The sequence below is a fragment of the Colias eurytheme genome, chromosome 8 (genome assembly GCF_061535395.1).
Source record: "Colias eurytheme isolate Ceu_HAF_F1 chromosome 8, ilColEury1 Martin Lab GWU primary, whole genome shotgun sequence".
NCBI lineage: Eukaryota > Metazoa > Arthropoda > Insecta > Lepidoptera > Pieridae > Colias > Colias eurytheme.
The window spans coordinates 3,567,627-3,582,925 of record NC_142987.1 but is presented as its reverse complement, the minus strand read 5'-3'; the positions used below and the strand labels follow the sequence as shown (position 1 = coordinate 3,582,925).

At 31.8% G+C, this 15,299-nt stretch overlaps 1 protein-coding gene across 1 annotated transcript in view; it reads left to right on the top strand.

Annotated features, from left to right (window-relative positions):
- LOC149906386 (uncharacterized) overlaps positions 1-5,448 on the top strand; it is a 53,605-nt gene extending 48,157 nt beyond the window's left edge. Inside the window, exons 8-9 of the mRNA XM_090104591.1 lie at positions 2,988-3,137; positions 4,676-5,448. Of these exons, the coding sequence (XP_089960717.1) occupies positions 2,988-3,137; positions 4,676-5,190 (665 nt within the window). The 3' untranslated portion in view covers positions 5,191-5,448. The remainder of the gene's footprint in view (positions 1-2,987; positions 3,138-4,675) is intronic.
- Positions 5,449-15,299: the final 9,851 nt, after the last annotated feature.

Genomic DNA, 15,299 nt, shown 5'->3' with positions numbered 1-15,299 from the left:
ACATTTTATTTTCGTTCAAAATATTTGCCATCATAATCAGCTCAACTTCTCTTACATTATCTTTGCATTCATCTACTATGCCATAACCATCCTTTTCCCACAAGCAGTTTTGGTTATGAGAACCCGTTTTATATAACAACACTCTCGGGTAAGATTCCTTGAAGCTACGAATCCGGCTTCAAGCAATCCTATCTCCGATAAACTAGTTTGACGCAAAAGATTTCCAGAAAATTCTGTAACCTCTATCAAAACCGCGGCGAAAAACGACCCTACTTATTATTATTGTAAATAGATTTAGAGAAGACTACATACAGTTTATTGGTTCAATAGTTTGCGAGTCATTTTGAACATCATTACATACCCTAAAGACTTCCTAGTATAAGCGAAATCTGTAATTGTAATGGCATAAAATATTATACAAACGAGAATCCGATAAGAAGAAACAACTGGGAATGTTTTTATTCAACGCAACGCCTCATAAATGAGGTGAAGAGGTGATTCTTCTCAGATCTCGGAGGAAAAATTTTAATAATACATCAACTCAATGCTTTAAAGATAAATTTAATGATATTCTTGCATAGTAATATTCAGTTGTAAGTAATATTGTACCATTTATGAATATATTCAGAAAATCAAGGGTATTCGCTTTATTTTAATAATGTTCATGAAAACTTGCATAACACATTTGTCTCCTTAAAAGAAAAGGTGATATTATTTTTTTTGCAATTTCCACGAGATAGTGTAAAAGCATGAATTGATTAACATGAATTCTCTAAATAGAACAGATTATATGAAAGGTAAAGCTTTAGAAATAAGTTTTAAAAGCAGGAGTCACTATTACCGTGTTTTGTATTTAAATTGCACATTACTAAAGAGTAGATAAAGTAATTGTAAATTGTATCTTCACCCTGTCAAGAATTATCTAACGTGATAAAATATAATTAAGCTAAGAGTTCGTTTAATCCGCTCATAATTTTATCTCCAGTAGTCTCGAAGATTTGTTTGCCTTTCTTCCTTTGGCTTACGTCAGTTTGAAAACGGATTACTGGATCAGAATATAACACTCTGTTATTTGCTGTATTTATTTTGTACATTGATTTGGACTTTATTAGATTTCAAGCTTTGCCGCTGTTTTAGATTTCTTAAATAATATTTAATAGATATTGTTGTTAAACAATCGACCTTTATCTCGTCCTAAAAGCATATCTTTTAAGATCTTTGAGGGTACGTTAAATTTAAAATCTTGCTCTGATATGAAAGAGGTTTTTGTAGCGCGAGTTAAAAAAATAACCTTTTCTTATTGTATTTTACGTGATTATACGTCAGATGTGGGGTTAGCATCATCCATACTAATATTATAAATGCGAAAGTAACTCTGTCTGTCTGTCTGTTACTCAATCACGCCTAAACTACTGAACCAATTTTCATGAAATTTGGTATGGAGATATTTTGATACTTGAGAAAGGACATAGGCTACTTTTTATCTCGGGAAAATGACGTTATCCCGGAAATCCCACGGGAACGGGAACTATGCGTGTTTCTTTGACTGCGTGGGCGAAGCCGCGGGCGGAAACCTAGTTCTTAAATATTTCTTCATATTTTACAGACAGTTTTCAACTTCTGTTATATTTTGTTTTGCTTAACGGTCAGTTAAAATGACAAATTATACTCAAAGGCCCAAATGATAGACGCGTCGCAAATGTAGTATCAACATTGGCAATGCCTCATCATTTTGAGTGTGTTGGACACTTATCTATCACTTCTAGATTAATATTATATCGTATCGTCTCCTAATTCAACCGTTTGAACACATTATTTTCCTATTATCTGTACTTTATGTGTCTCTATTTCTGGGTTATTGTAAATTTGCCACAAAGTTAATTCGTCACGATTTTAAAACCCCATACATTGAAAGTAAATTCGTCCATGCCTTAAAAAGTATGTGTAAGTTCGTCACAGGTATATTCGGGTTATTGTAAATTTGCCACAAGTAGTAAAGTACCGCCAGCAAGCAAGGCAAGTGAATTATACCTTTCAGCCTGCGATGAAACCAGCAATATAATGATTTACATTTTAATATTACAGTCATCATTCACATAAGGTAAATTCATTATTGAGTCAAATTGATTTACGCTTTTTAAAAGTTTGAAATGATTTTTTATGTATTATAATTTTTATTGTGTTATTAGAATTTTATTTTAAAGTTTTTTTTCTTAAAGCTCGTAATACTGGTGCCATCAATACAAAATTTACGAGTGAGATGCTAATTTTGTATGGGAGGTTGAAATTTTTTTTTTCATTTCCACAATATGCTTTCTTTGAGAAAGTTGCTCAGAATGATTGGTGGTTAAAGTTTTCGGGAGGCTGTCCCTTACACCCTGTATACAAAATAGGTGAAAAATGTTTTATCCTTATTTTTATACGATTGTGATAAATATTATAGAGCCGCTCTCATTTCATTACATTTTAAAAATATTTATAGGGAGAACTGTGATTTTTACCATTACCTATGTAGAATAATGTAGATGTTAAGTAATACTCTTTATAACTGCTGTGAATTTTTAGAACATATACAAAATAGATGTTCCTTGGTTTTTAGCAAAATTTATCTTTATTATGCCTTATGTTTTTACAAAGTCCAGCGCCATCCAATTTGACTGTGATTTTTTTACATGTAAGGTTGAAAATCTAAAACTGATTAAGAAATAAACATTTTAAATTAATTTATTGTTTAATTTTTTTGCTATCTGTACTTAAATTATCGATGTGACGAATTTACAATACTTGATATTAAATCGTGACGAATTAACTTTAAAAAAATAAAAGTGTGGCAAATTTACACATACTTTTTTAGGTGACGAATTAACTTTGTGGCAAATTTACAATAACCCCTATTTTTTGTGTGTGCAATAAATAATTAAATAAATAATAAATAAATAATTCAACAAAAAGACGTCTTTCTCAAATCTACGATTCTCTCATACTAGATGAATCAAGCGACCGCTGGTGGGGGGAGTCAGCAGTACCCCCAGCGCCAGCAGTAGCTGCAGTACCACCTCAGCGACCAGCTCACTCCATCAACATCACCAGGGAAGAACCATCGCTAGCTCCTCCACGGCATCACCTGCCAAAAGATGGTAAGAGAATAAGTTGATTAATGAAAATAATTTTTGGTAATGATAATGCAATTAGTTATTGTGTGTTAACACAGGAGGAAGCAATACTGGAGCAAGAATATAGTTTGTCTGAGTAGGTTTGCCTAATTAATTTTGGTATTTATAAAAATCTTTAAATAAAATTGTGTATAAATTTATAAGTATTTATAAATACGGCAATGTTAATTATAATTATACGAGTCTAATTTTACCGCCGTTAATCAAGACATATAATATTTACGTGTTTCGAAATTTGGGCATAAAATCGTGTACCTGATCCCGAACGAAACCGCAATCGTGCCTGTTAAATTTCAAAGGGGCGTTAAACAACATTCAGACTTGAATTTATTCGCTTTTTGTTTACATATTTTTGGACAAACTACGTTGGAAGGGTCAAACACTTATTCATTTTGCCTTTTACCAAATTGATCGAGATAGCTCCGACCCTTTTAAAAACACGTGTTATTGTAGGAGAGGCAATTTTAATAAACTCATTTAATGTAAAGGGTTGTGCTGTAAGCGCCCCTACATTTACACGTCTAATTAATTAAATATCTTCTGTTTTATTCTTTTTTGTTAAACGTACATTGGAAATTGGAATTAAAGGTTCGATAGACTTTTTTAAACTATCAAAAAATATATACGAGGATCTAAAATATCGATTTTATTATTTGTTATGTTATGTACATGGAAATGCGATCGATATCTTAAATAGTATTGGAAAAGTCAGAGTTAACACCTCTTCCTTTATCCAATACCATTTCAAATTACTTATCTCATAAGATAAAGGCAAAATCTGCAAGTGGTGCATACTTATGAGAGGAATGTACTACATATTTTACTGTCTTAGTAGTCCGCTGCTTGGAAATATCTTGAATAACATTCCATAATAGTAAATAATACTTTTATCATTTTAAAGATTGTCTGCAGCTGTACTTTCTCTTGAAAAGTAACATTCAAATATACCAATGCCTTATGTTTTAACTTCAAAAATATAAAATAAGTTAAGTAAGTCAAAATACTATAAAAACTTGTTTTATCTTATACAGGGTGGCCCGTTTATAGTGGTCCAAAAATTTTTTTCAGCTTGAGAGCATCATGAGTAATCATTTAAAACAAACTTTAGCTAAGCGAAAACTTATGGTTTAGAAATTATGATCTTTTTTATAAATAATCCGGAGTTTCAATATTTTGACAGAAAACCACTCTGTTATGAAAACTACTGGACCGAATTGAATGAAATTTGGTATAGGTATAGCGCAATAACCTACCTATCTCACTATAGGCTCATCTTGTGTAAATAATTAGACTGCATTTTTTATTATAACTTTTTCTGTAGTTTTTTGAATTTCTCGCCAAATATGAATTATGAATGTTCAGGTCATTATAATTTAAAATTGGCACGTTTTCTGCACTTCTTGAGCAAAAGATTTAAATAAAAATAGTTACCTTGCATTTTCAAGCAGAGCCAGACATCGGAACTAATAGCAAAATCTTCTAATAAGACATTTTGTCTCCAGATCAATTCGACATCATGTACGTGTACATAATAGCCGGCGTGGCCGCAGTTCTCCTCCTCTGCATGATCATCGCCATCATACGCTGCGTGCTCCAAAAGCAAAACACAGAACAACCAAAAGGCCCAGACGTGTCCGCGACAACTGATATTCCGAACGGCTTCAACGACAGCATATCAGAAGTGGACAACGACATCAACATAACCAGCCTCTCTGGACCCATCGACATGACGGACGGCATGAAACAGGACATTCAAATCTCGAACGTTGCGCTCAGCCCCAAAATCAATAGATACGTCGGGCGCCCAGTTCCCAACACGTACCCGCACGTAAGTACCAACATGTATGGTCAAGTCGCCGAGTTCCCTATAGAAATGCCCCTCAGGACTATGCCGCATGGCACATTAGGTCGTGGAGTTGCGGTCAAAACTCTCCCCAGAGTTCAAGTGCAAGCCGAAACCGACCCTAACGCGCGGAGTTTATATCGATATTCGAACGCGCAGTACTACTTCGGGTGACATCAAGACAGTGGCCAGTGTTCGGATGTATCGCGGACTTACTGTTTCTAGATCGTGTAGAACTTGTCCTACTTTTAAATACAACTGTGATATTAATTGAAACTTTCCTATTGTGCGCTGTTCTCCAACTGAAGACACGGAAAAGTTCTGTACTATTTGTTGCACATTAAATTATTTATCTATCTTGCTAACTTCATTTTCAATTTTAACATTGTAAGCTGGTAGTTTCAAAATATTATGTGTTACATATAAATTATTATATAATATTACTTATATATTGAATTTACGTAAAACGTCTATTTTAAAGGGTGCATTAAGTATGGGATATTTTCTTAGAGAATTTACGATTAATAGCTTGATATATCTATGTATTTGTTATATTTATAAATTCTATCATTCTTCTTTATCCAGTTGGGAACTTATCATGGATAATATGAATAGGAACATCCTAAGGAAAGGAAACAAATTTATATAGGAATAGTAAAATTTTAAGAGTTTTCAAATTTTTTTAACTACATAATATAATTTACGTAATTAAAATTGTAGGGAAAATAATCTCTTTCATAAAGTGTTTTTATCGTTACATATAAAATAATACATTATAACACATATTATTATGATTATACTTTTTTAAACCTAGGTGCTAGAAAATAGGTTTTAATAAAAAAACACAGTGCCTTTTTCGTGTCTTATAGTTAGGGAACAAATATAAGTGTAAAAGTTACTGTGTAAGGTAGAATTATGATTAATTAGACTGCCTTTGTTTATATCACTTGATAATTTTAGATTATAGATACTGAATTGTATAGTTTTCGTTTTTACTCCAGCTACTGCACGTTATAAGTTTATGTGAGATATAATATTATGCCTAGTAAATAAATACCTGTGGAGTTTGGATGAATCTTGACAAGATGTTTTAATTTATAAAATGTTGTAAGTAAATTAAAATACAATAATTTAATGTTAACATTTTATATTAATAGTGTTATTTTGTGATGAGAACATTCAACTGAATCAATCATGTATTTCAATACAATGTGAATTCTAAAGGGATTTAAAAGTCGCGAATAATACATATATACTATATTGTTTTACTTAAAACTGTTTATAAAGTGTTAACTTTTAACTATTATGATTGAAAAATTGGCTCTTGGTCTGTAACCCCATTTATCTTGTTTCGAATCAACTTGTATTTGTTATTTATATTAAGATTGATTTATTGTTTGTAATGTATGAAAACACAACTAATCACAAAAAATAATATAAGCACCAATATTACCTTGACTATCTCTCAAGTTCCCATGGGTCAATTTCACGGTGTATGAATACGGTACTGTCAACATTATTGTGTCATATTGACTAATTGACTTTGTGATTATATAACATACTTTATTTATTTTATTACTTATATGATAAAATTATTTATTAAAAACAAAACATTCAACATCATTTTTATGTAAACATCGAAAAGGTTTAATACGTACTAATGTTTGTAAACAGAAATTATACATTTCAATGTTTTTACGACTTAAGTTTACCAAATAACATAATATTGTATTATATTATGATTAAACTAATATTATTTATTCAACCAATCAAAAACATGCAGTAGCTGAAACACGTTTGCTCAATGAGCATGAAACAAAAATATATCAATGTTTTAGTTTAGCAAATGACTGAATGTTGGACATAATTTAACTTCGTGCAGATGTTTAAAATTCACTATGTTCATTATTTATGAAGAGAATAAATTGATTTTCACTGACGTGCGTGTGTTATTTAAAACCACATACAAACCGAGATGTATTAAAATGCAATTTCAATAATCACCTTTATTTTGTTAAGTGTTAATCTGGCGGTTTTTATTAATCAACTACATAAAAAGGTGGTTTTCACTTCGTTTTTACTTTTTGTTTGTTTTGACTATAGTTATCTGTTTTTAAATATTTGTTTATTTAAATATTGTTTCCTCACAAAACAGTTGAATTGGATTGAAACTAAAATATGTAATGTGGTATAAAAAATTACCTACGTATATTATGGTCGACGTTCCATGTGCAAAGGTACAAAGCGGTTCGTCTCTACATTTTTTCATTAAAACCGTGAGGGACTGGAACATGCTCCCTGAATCTGTTTTCCTTGACGAGTACAATATGGAGAGAATCACGCAACACTCTCACCTGATGGTATGCTTACCATCTAAGATGCTTCTTAGCTTACCATCAGGCGAGATTGTGGTCAGGCGCTTCTCTAACAACACTTTATAAATCCTATTCATCTAAAATAATTAAAAGAGTCACATTTTATGTAATAATATATATTCCCCAAACTTCACGAGTCATTTTTGCAGTTTGTTATTGCAAGCATTAAGATTTTAGGTTTCAGATGAAATTTCATACCAAATCAACATCTTCGAGTGGCTCTATGGTTCACGTAGTAGGTATAAACTAAACATTAAACGAACAACACACATCATAATAGGTACCTAACTTGTAGGTATTTGATACCTTGATGTGACTATGAACACTGGTGCCTAGTTTCAATTACCAATAGAAACTAGTAGGTCATAGATACTAGATCGTATGGCCAATCGATCAGTAAAATAGACGTGAATAGTTTCTAACCCATATGCTAAAAATAGCCTTTTATATTCTGAACTATTCTGTTACTAACCTACATACCTGATTAACGGGATTTTATCCTAATAGAGGTTTGCAATTTTTATAAGCCTTGGTGTTGTTCTATTGTTTAATGATTAATTGGTTGTTCATATTAAATAACGTCTCACAAAATTATGTTATAACTGCAAATAGATTTTCTTTTAGAGCAAAATCTTCAAAACATATCAATTTAATTGCTTGACATGAATATACATTTGAATACGATTATCAATTTACATATTAGAATATTTGAAACTACAAAATACTCTTTAATCTTTCTTACTACTTTCTATATAACGTAAATACCAGGACTAAAACCTATTGTTTAAATAAAATAAATTCAAACATTGTTGTGCGGTGTGTATGATTAAAAACATACCGAGCCAAAAATGTAAGTTCATTAATTATTTATTGAAATGTATAAAGCGAATTACTTGTTGAATGTTTTATATTAAATGATATAAACGACAATAACAACTGTTATCTATTCTAAAAATTACACATTTTACTATTGTACTAGCTGAGGCTGACATAGACGTTGTCCTGTTTTCTCGCAAATTGACAAACCCGAGAAGTAGGTATAAATTGCCAATAAGTTTTCGAATTTTCTTAACTTTTACGCTTTTGTTTCATATAATAAATTTCTTGAGGTTTTCTTTCATAAGATTTTCCTGACAATAACGAACACATCAATATAAGAATTTTTATCGAAATCGGTTTAGCAGTTCACGCGTGATGCCGTGACCAAGGGAATTCAGGTGCTTACTTAAGTTCAATATCACAGTTTATATATTATACTATGTCAAATATTATAATAAGGTCATACAGGAAACCCGATACTTGTATCCTTCTGTTACCATGCATATTTTATAACAATAACAATACGCAATGCGACAAGATAAAATCGCCATGCTGAAAGTTCCCGCATGTGAAGCAATAAATTTTGATCGCTCACTCAAATCTTAAATTATTCAAGGCTCCTCGATGTTTTATCGTACAGATCATGTATAGATATTATTATGTAGAGTAACAAAAATGTGTTTTTTTCTTACTAACATTGAATTTGTATTGAATTTAAGTGTATTTTATTGGGACCAGCATATGATTGTATTTTACAATACTTGTAGGTTGACCAACAGCTTAATTTTATTACTGTTATTATTTTATATATATTGTGTTATTTAAAGTCATTAATATTTACTCCCTTAAGTTTTACTTGAAAATAGGTAGGTAGGTACCTACTTAGGTACAAGTATAATCGAATATTACGGCTGAATAAGGTCGGGCTCAAAATTCGAATAATTTAGAAAATGTCAATAGCTGCCCTCCGTCAGGAAAATGACACCATCGAATCATTCAGAGCCTGCAAGAGAATGGAGAAGAATGTGCACTTTTTAAACGCATATGTGCCTTCTTTTAAATCTCCTGTTCCGATGACTGATCTCAAAGTCATTAAAAACGAGACCAAGGTTAGTAGCAAGATAAAGACAGTAGTCGAAGTCTTCTATTACTATGCCATTAGCATACAAAATATGTATCATCTCAAAACATGTGCGAATTCAAACCTGCTCGACTCGAACATAAATTTTAAAAGATATATTTTAGCTCCACTTCCACATCGACGAACAAATTTTAATAAAACTGCAGTATAGCGAATAATATTTCGACTTTCAAATATTTCGAATGAAGAATGAAATGAAAATGATCGTAAAAATATGTATCTACTAGCTTTCCGCCCGCGGCTTCGCCCGCGTTTTCAAAGAAAAACCCGTTCCCGTAGGATTTCCGGGATAAAAATATCAAAATATCTCTATACCAAATTTCATGCAAATTGGTTCAGTAGTTAAGGCGTGATTGAGTAACAGACAGACAGACAGAGTTACTTTCGCATTTATAATATTAGTATGGATTAGGCATTTTTTACGGTTTTCCTATTTACAAAATGTATTGAAAAAAAAAAATTATATATTGTACGATATACACAGACATTGATAATGTATGTCTATCTTGCTAGCTCACAACAGCCATATCAATAAAAAAAAGACCGTGTGTGCCGAGCACACGTATCAAAAGTGAAACTTCTTTAACAAGATTCAAAGATAGGTACCAAAATCGTCGCCTTACTCCATGATATATCGAGATTGCTATTGCCAAAAAAACCTCAATAAAAGCACACATACACACACGTAATCCACTATCACGTAAATGAAATAATAATTAACTTGTTTCCTCAAAGAATTAAAAGCAAAGAGGTTATCTACATAAATGTACCCTCGAGTTACGTGACTTGTGTGCGAGACTGTACCCACTTAGTGTGTGCAATTAGTTTTCATACTTATTAACAAACACGACTGAATTAACTGAGCACGTTTTAAAAAGACAGAATTATATGTAATATATATGCATAATGTAGTGAAGCAAATTGTTTGTAATTAACTGTAACTATATTAGTAGAGCTATTCGCTGTAGGGTGGCTAGTATCTGACATAGGTCTTAGAAATAACTATCTCAGACACTAGCCGTTCACAACGATATTGCTCCTTACCCATAACAATTGTAATAGTAGGTACTAAGTTGTGAATCAAAAATAAAGAAACGAAAATTTTATTTTAAGAAAAAAAACTTTTTTTAAATATTTTTTTAATTTTCAAGGCAATGTATACAAAATGTGACATTCAATTAAAATCGAGTCGGATGGAGCTAAATCATAACATAATTAATATTAAAAATTTAAAATATTGTAAGTAGGTATCATATTATATAGTAACTACAAACAGTCACCAATTACCTCATTAACTTTATAGTGTTGAAAGAGCGGAAAATAATAATATGTACGCTTCATTTTATTTTGTGAATTTTACTTTTATTTTATTTTCATAAAAATGTTAACAAATAAAATGCCTTTTTAATTTTGAGAAGAGAGTTATGCGATGTTTTTATTTTAAAATATCATAAGCATAACCATTTTAATATTCATCACAATGATAATTATTTTGTGAATAAATAAAATGCTCTTGCAGACAAACAGCAGTAAGGTTACGGCAACAAAAAATAATGAACATTAAGTGAAGCAGCGTGAATCAATTTTATTTCAGATAAAAATGTCCTTTGTGTTTCAGTAAATGAAAGATGAGTTATGATAATATTTTAGTATATTCAAAAGGAATAGAAACCCCTTTATACAGATTAAATACATTTTAAGATAAGGAATGTTCTAGTCCAATTTAATCCATCTTAAAAGGCAGGATATGATATGCAAATCATCTTCCTGAAATCTCGTCCATTTAAATCTTAGGAGAATAGTTATCTTGATGAATATATAGTGCTGTTTTAGATTTAAATTTAATATCTGTGTTTCTAGACGTTTCTTAAACTACTGTTAATGTTGATTTCGTTTTATAATTTAGAAATTGTAAGTTTTAATAGGGTGTGTAATTTATAAAATCTACTCTAGCTTTAATATTCCAGATTGAAGCAATTTAAAGCTGAGAACACTAGAACAATTAATATTAGAACTAGTCTGATAATATATTTAGGCGAAAGTCTAAAGCCATTTCTAACCTAATTCTTTGATCTATTAGCTCATAAGGCTAAGCCAGGCTCTTCAACTTGGGTAGCAACAAAAGCTAAAATTAGTGCTTGTTCTCGATAATAAATTAAACTATGACAACAAAAATGCAATATATTAAGTCTAAACACTTGAAAATATCCCTTGTATTAATTTTTAATGCTCGGATAACGGCCATAAATCACTTGAGACGTCTTCTTGATTTATTACAGTTTAGCGCGAACGTAAAATTGAAACTACGGATTTTATTTCAATTTGTCACTTACTCAAAGTATAAAATTACAGTTACATTAGATTCATCATCATCATCATGATCACGCTGGCCAAGTGAGAGTTGGCCAGCGTAGTCATCATCATAGTGCGTCATGTCGTTGAACTTTTGATTCTTCGATATGTCAGTTTCCTTACGATGTTTCACTTCACCGTTCCAGCAGTGATGTTATAAGTTATAACATATTAACAGGCGCAAATAAATTGAAATTCGTACTATTCTCCAAATTACATGCATTTGTATAATGATGATGCAATTTAAATTGCATAGAACACATTGCTTTTGCGTTGTTAAAACATCTCATTATTAACATAACCGCACTACGAATGTTGTTTTATGTAAAATTGCATGTAAAATATACTGAATTTTCAACAGTTATCAAAACTTAATAACCCAAACTCGCAGATTCTCCATTTATAATTAGTATGATCTCAATTCGCTAGAAAATATTATGGTTCGGGAATTTTTATGCACTATATCTTGAATAGCATAGGTTTAGTAATAAACACAGTGGGGTAGCTAATTGATTGCTAGATAAAACTTACAGAAGGTCAATCTTTGTTCGCTCGTTTCAGTTTTCAGTGTTCTTTAGTTTCGTTATTTTTTTAAGTGAACCTTTTTCATTATAAAAATATAATCACTTCGGATACGTAGATTTTGTCTCTGCCAAATTCCAAAACCAAACCACATTATCTATTATCTTATAAGCTTATTTGATGAATGACATCTAAATCATAATTACCAGTACGAGTTACGTAAAAAAATCTACTCATATTAGTGCCGCTATAACTATAATGCAAATAATTAACCACTTACATTTTCCATTTGCACTCAACACGTAGTTACACGAGAAGGCAATGTCAAACATCAACGTTATAGCTAGGGTGTCCAGATGGCTCGTATTTTACGGGACAACGCTTTTTTCAGCCATGAATAGCGGCCGCAGTCCGCAATTTAGTGAACCAATACGAGACAATACAGTGTCCCGTATTTTATCATTCAATAGCTATATTCTAATCTCGCACCGATTTTCCAGAGCTAAAAACGGCATCAATTGTCGAGAAATTACCTTTGTAGAAGAAAATCAAAAAATGGAGATTGTTTTTCCCATATAAAAATATATTAAAAATAGCTTGTTAGCAAGCGCATCACTTGAGACTCGCTTCTCCGAATTGGCTATTGTTCTATGCAAATAAGTTGGAAAATGTTGTCCGGAAATTGGAACGTTTGAAAAACTTGGAGAGCTTTTGTTTATGTGGATTATTCAAAGTGTCAGATCTGAGTTGGGTCGATTAATTTTCATTGGTTTGGTATGAAAATGTCCCGTAAATGAGATATATGTGTTTACCCTAGTAATAGTTGAAGGTAAGCCCAACTATATTGCGGTACCCGGTAAAGTACCCACAATTTAATGATTTTTATTAGGACCTTTTGAAGGGTCGGGTAAATGTACCTGCGAGCGTTCAGTTGTATTGGACCCTTAACATTTCAGCGCAATGCTTATTTATCCCCATTATTATGGAAAATTATCCGAGGGATATGTATATCTTTGCTGATATTATTTGAATAATTGTAAATAATATAAGGTATATTCTTACCTATTTTACCCTTAGTCCATATACTGGACACAATACAATATTTCTATCATAATAACAACTAATAAAACAATAAAAAACAAAGTAAAGAAGAGAATAAAATATTATTCTATCTTTCTTAGCAACCGTCAAATTTTACGCGAATAATGCTATTTCAAGTCTTTGGGATTAATTTGAAAGCGATAAATTCATTATACTTATGAATAGTATTATTTAACCCGATATTACTTGATAAAAGCGTCTGCCCTCGAGGACAAAGTTAATTAAATTTTTAAATCTACATTACAAAAAGTTTTACGAATGCTCCCGTTGATTTGCATACTAAATACTGACTAGACATGTAAATATGTATTCTTAATTTCTTTAAAATATTTAAATTGATACACACGATGACAAAGAACCGAAGTTGTTTTCACAAATTGGTTGGCACGGATGCAAGTAAAAATCAACTTACAACTGGAAGTCACTGAACCCCGGATCGATTTTAAAGGCTATATTTATTTAACCATAGTATTAAGGGAGATATTTAAATATTTACCCTTGTTTTTCAGTATTTTGGTTTATGAAAGTATAGAGTCAAATATTTACAGGAAAGCTGGGAAAAGCCCCTACTAATAATTTTTTTGGTTGGCAATTTGGGCACGTACCTATAATTTGACATTCTTCATTTTATAATAATATGACATCCTCGTAATTATAATAGTGGAGCGCCGTAAGGTTTATACCTCGGAATCCAGGGCCAGTCAATGAATCTTAATATAAACCTTGAAAATATGTTTTTAATAGTATATAGAAAAATGTTAAAAAAAATTTTTTTCGCGCTCTCAATTTTTTAAAAATTATTATAAACAATTATTAATTTTTTGGAGTTTTCATTGATTTATATATTTAGTCAAAAGTCATATGTAAGGCATAAAAATGGTCAAACCTTGGAACCCAGGGCCAGTCAATGAATCTGTATATCAAGTATGAGACTGCATTATTAAAACCTCAAATAAAAAAGTTAAAAAAAAAATTGATCGATCTCGATTTACAACAATTTTTAACAACAATTTACTGAAAAATGAGAGGCGGAATGGGGAAAAAGTGTTTATAGTGAAAAATTTTATTTTAATTGTAATAAATTATATGTGCAGAGTAACTTCAATGTTAATTTATTAGATTATCGTAAAAAATAAGTTACAAAAAAAATTTATCATTAACTACAAATATTAAGTATAGTTAATGATAATTTTTTTTGTAACTTATTTTTTACGATAATCTAATAAATTAACATTGAAGTTACTCTGCACATATAATTTATTACAAATAAAATAAAATTTTTCACTATAAACACTTTTTCCCCCTTCCGCCTCTCATTTTTCAGTAAATTGTTGTTAAAAATTGTTGTAAATCGAGATCGGTCAATTTTTTTTTTTTAACTTTTTTATTTGAGGTTTAATTAATGCAGTCTCATACTTGATATACAGATTCATTGACTGGCCCTGGGTTCCGAGGTTTGACCATTTTTATGCCTTACGGCACTCTACTATAATCATTATAAAAAGTTCATTAACCCGTACTTAAACAAACGTTTTTGACGTCAGGTACTCACTTTGGGGCCTGTTCAGTGCGACGCGGATGACCTACGCGGACTTCCGCGACGGACGGTCAAATGTATGAAACCTTACAGCGCGTTCAGAGCGACGCGGAGCTGTCCGCGTCGCGGAGAGCTATCCGCGCGCGGTCGAAATCGCTCTGCGCCGCTCCTCCGCGCCGCGGATGTCCGCGGGCGGACGGTGCTTGGTTCTAATGTATTTGTTCAGTGCTCGGCGGACAACAGTCACGCGGAGCGGATGTAAAGTACTGTCGTTGTCATGGCGGCTGCGTCAAATGTGCAAACCGAGAGGGTTACAGTCGATCCCGATCCGCATCGCACTGAACGACAAAATCATCCGCGACGGACGCAAAACCTAGTCCGCGTGCGGACGGTCCGCGTCGCACTGAATCGGGCCTTGCGTTGAGATAAAGCCCAA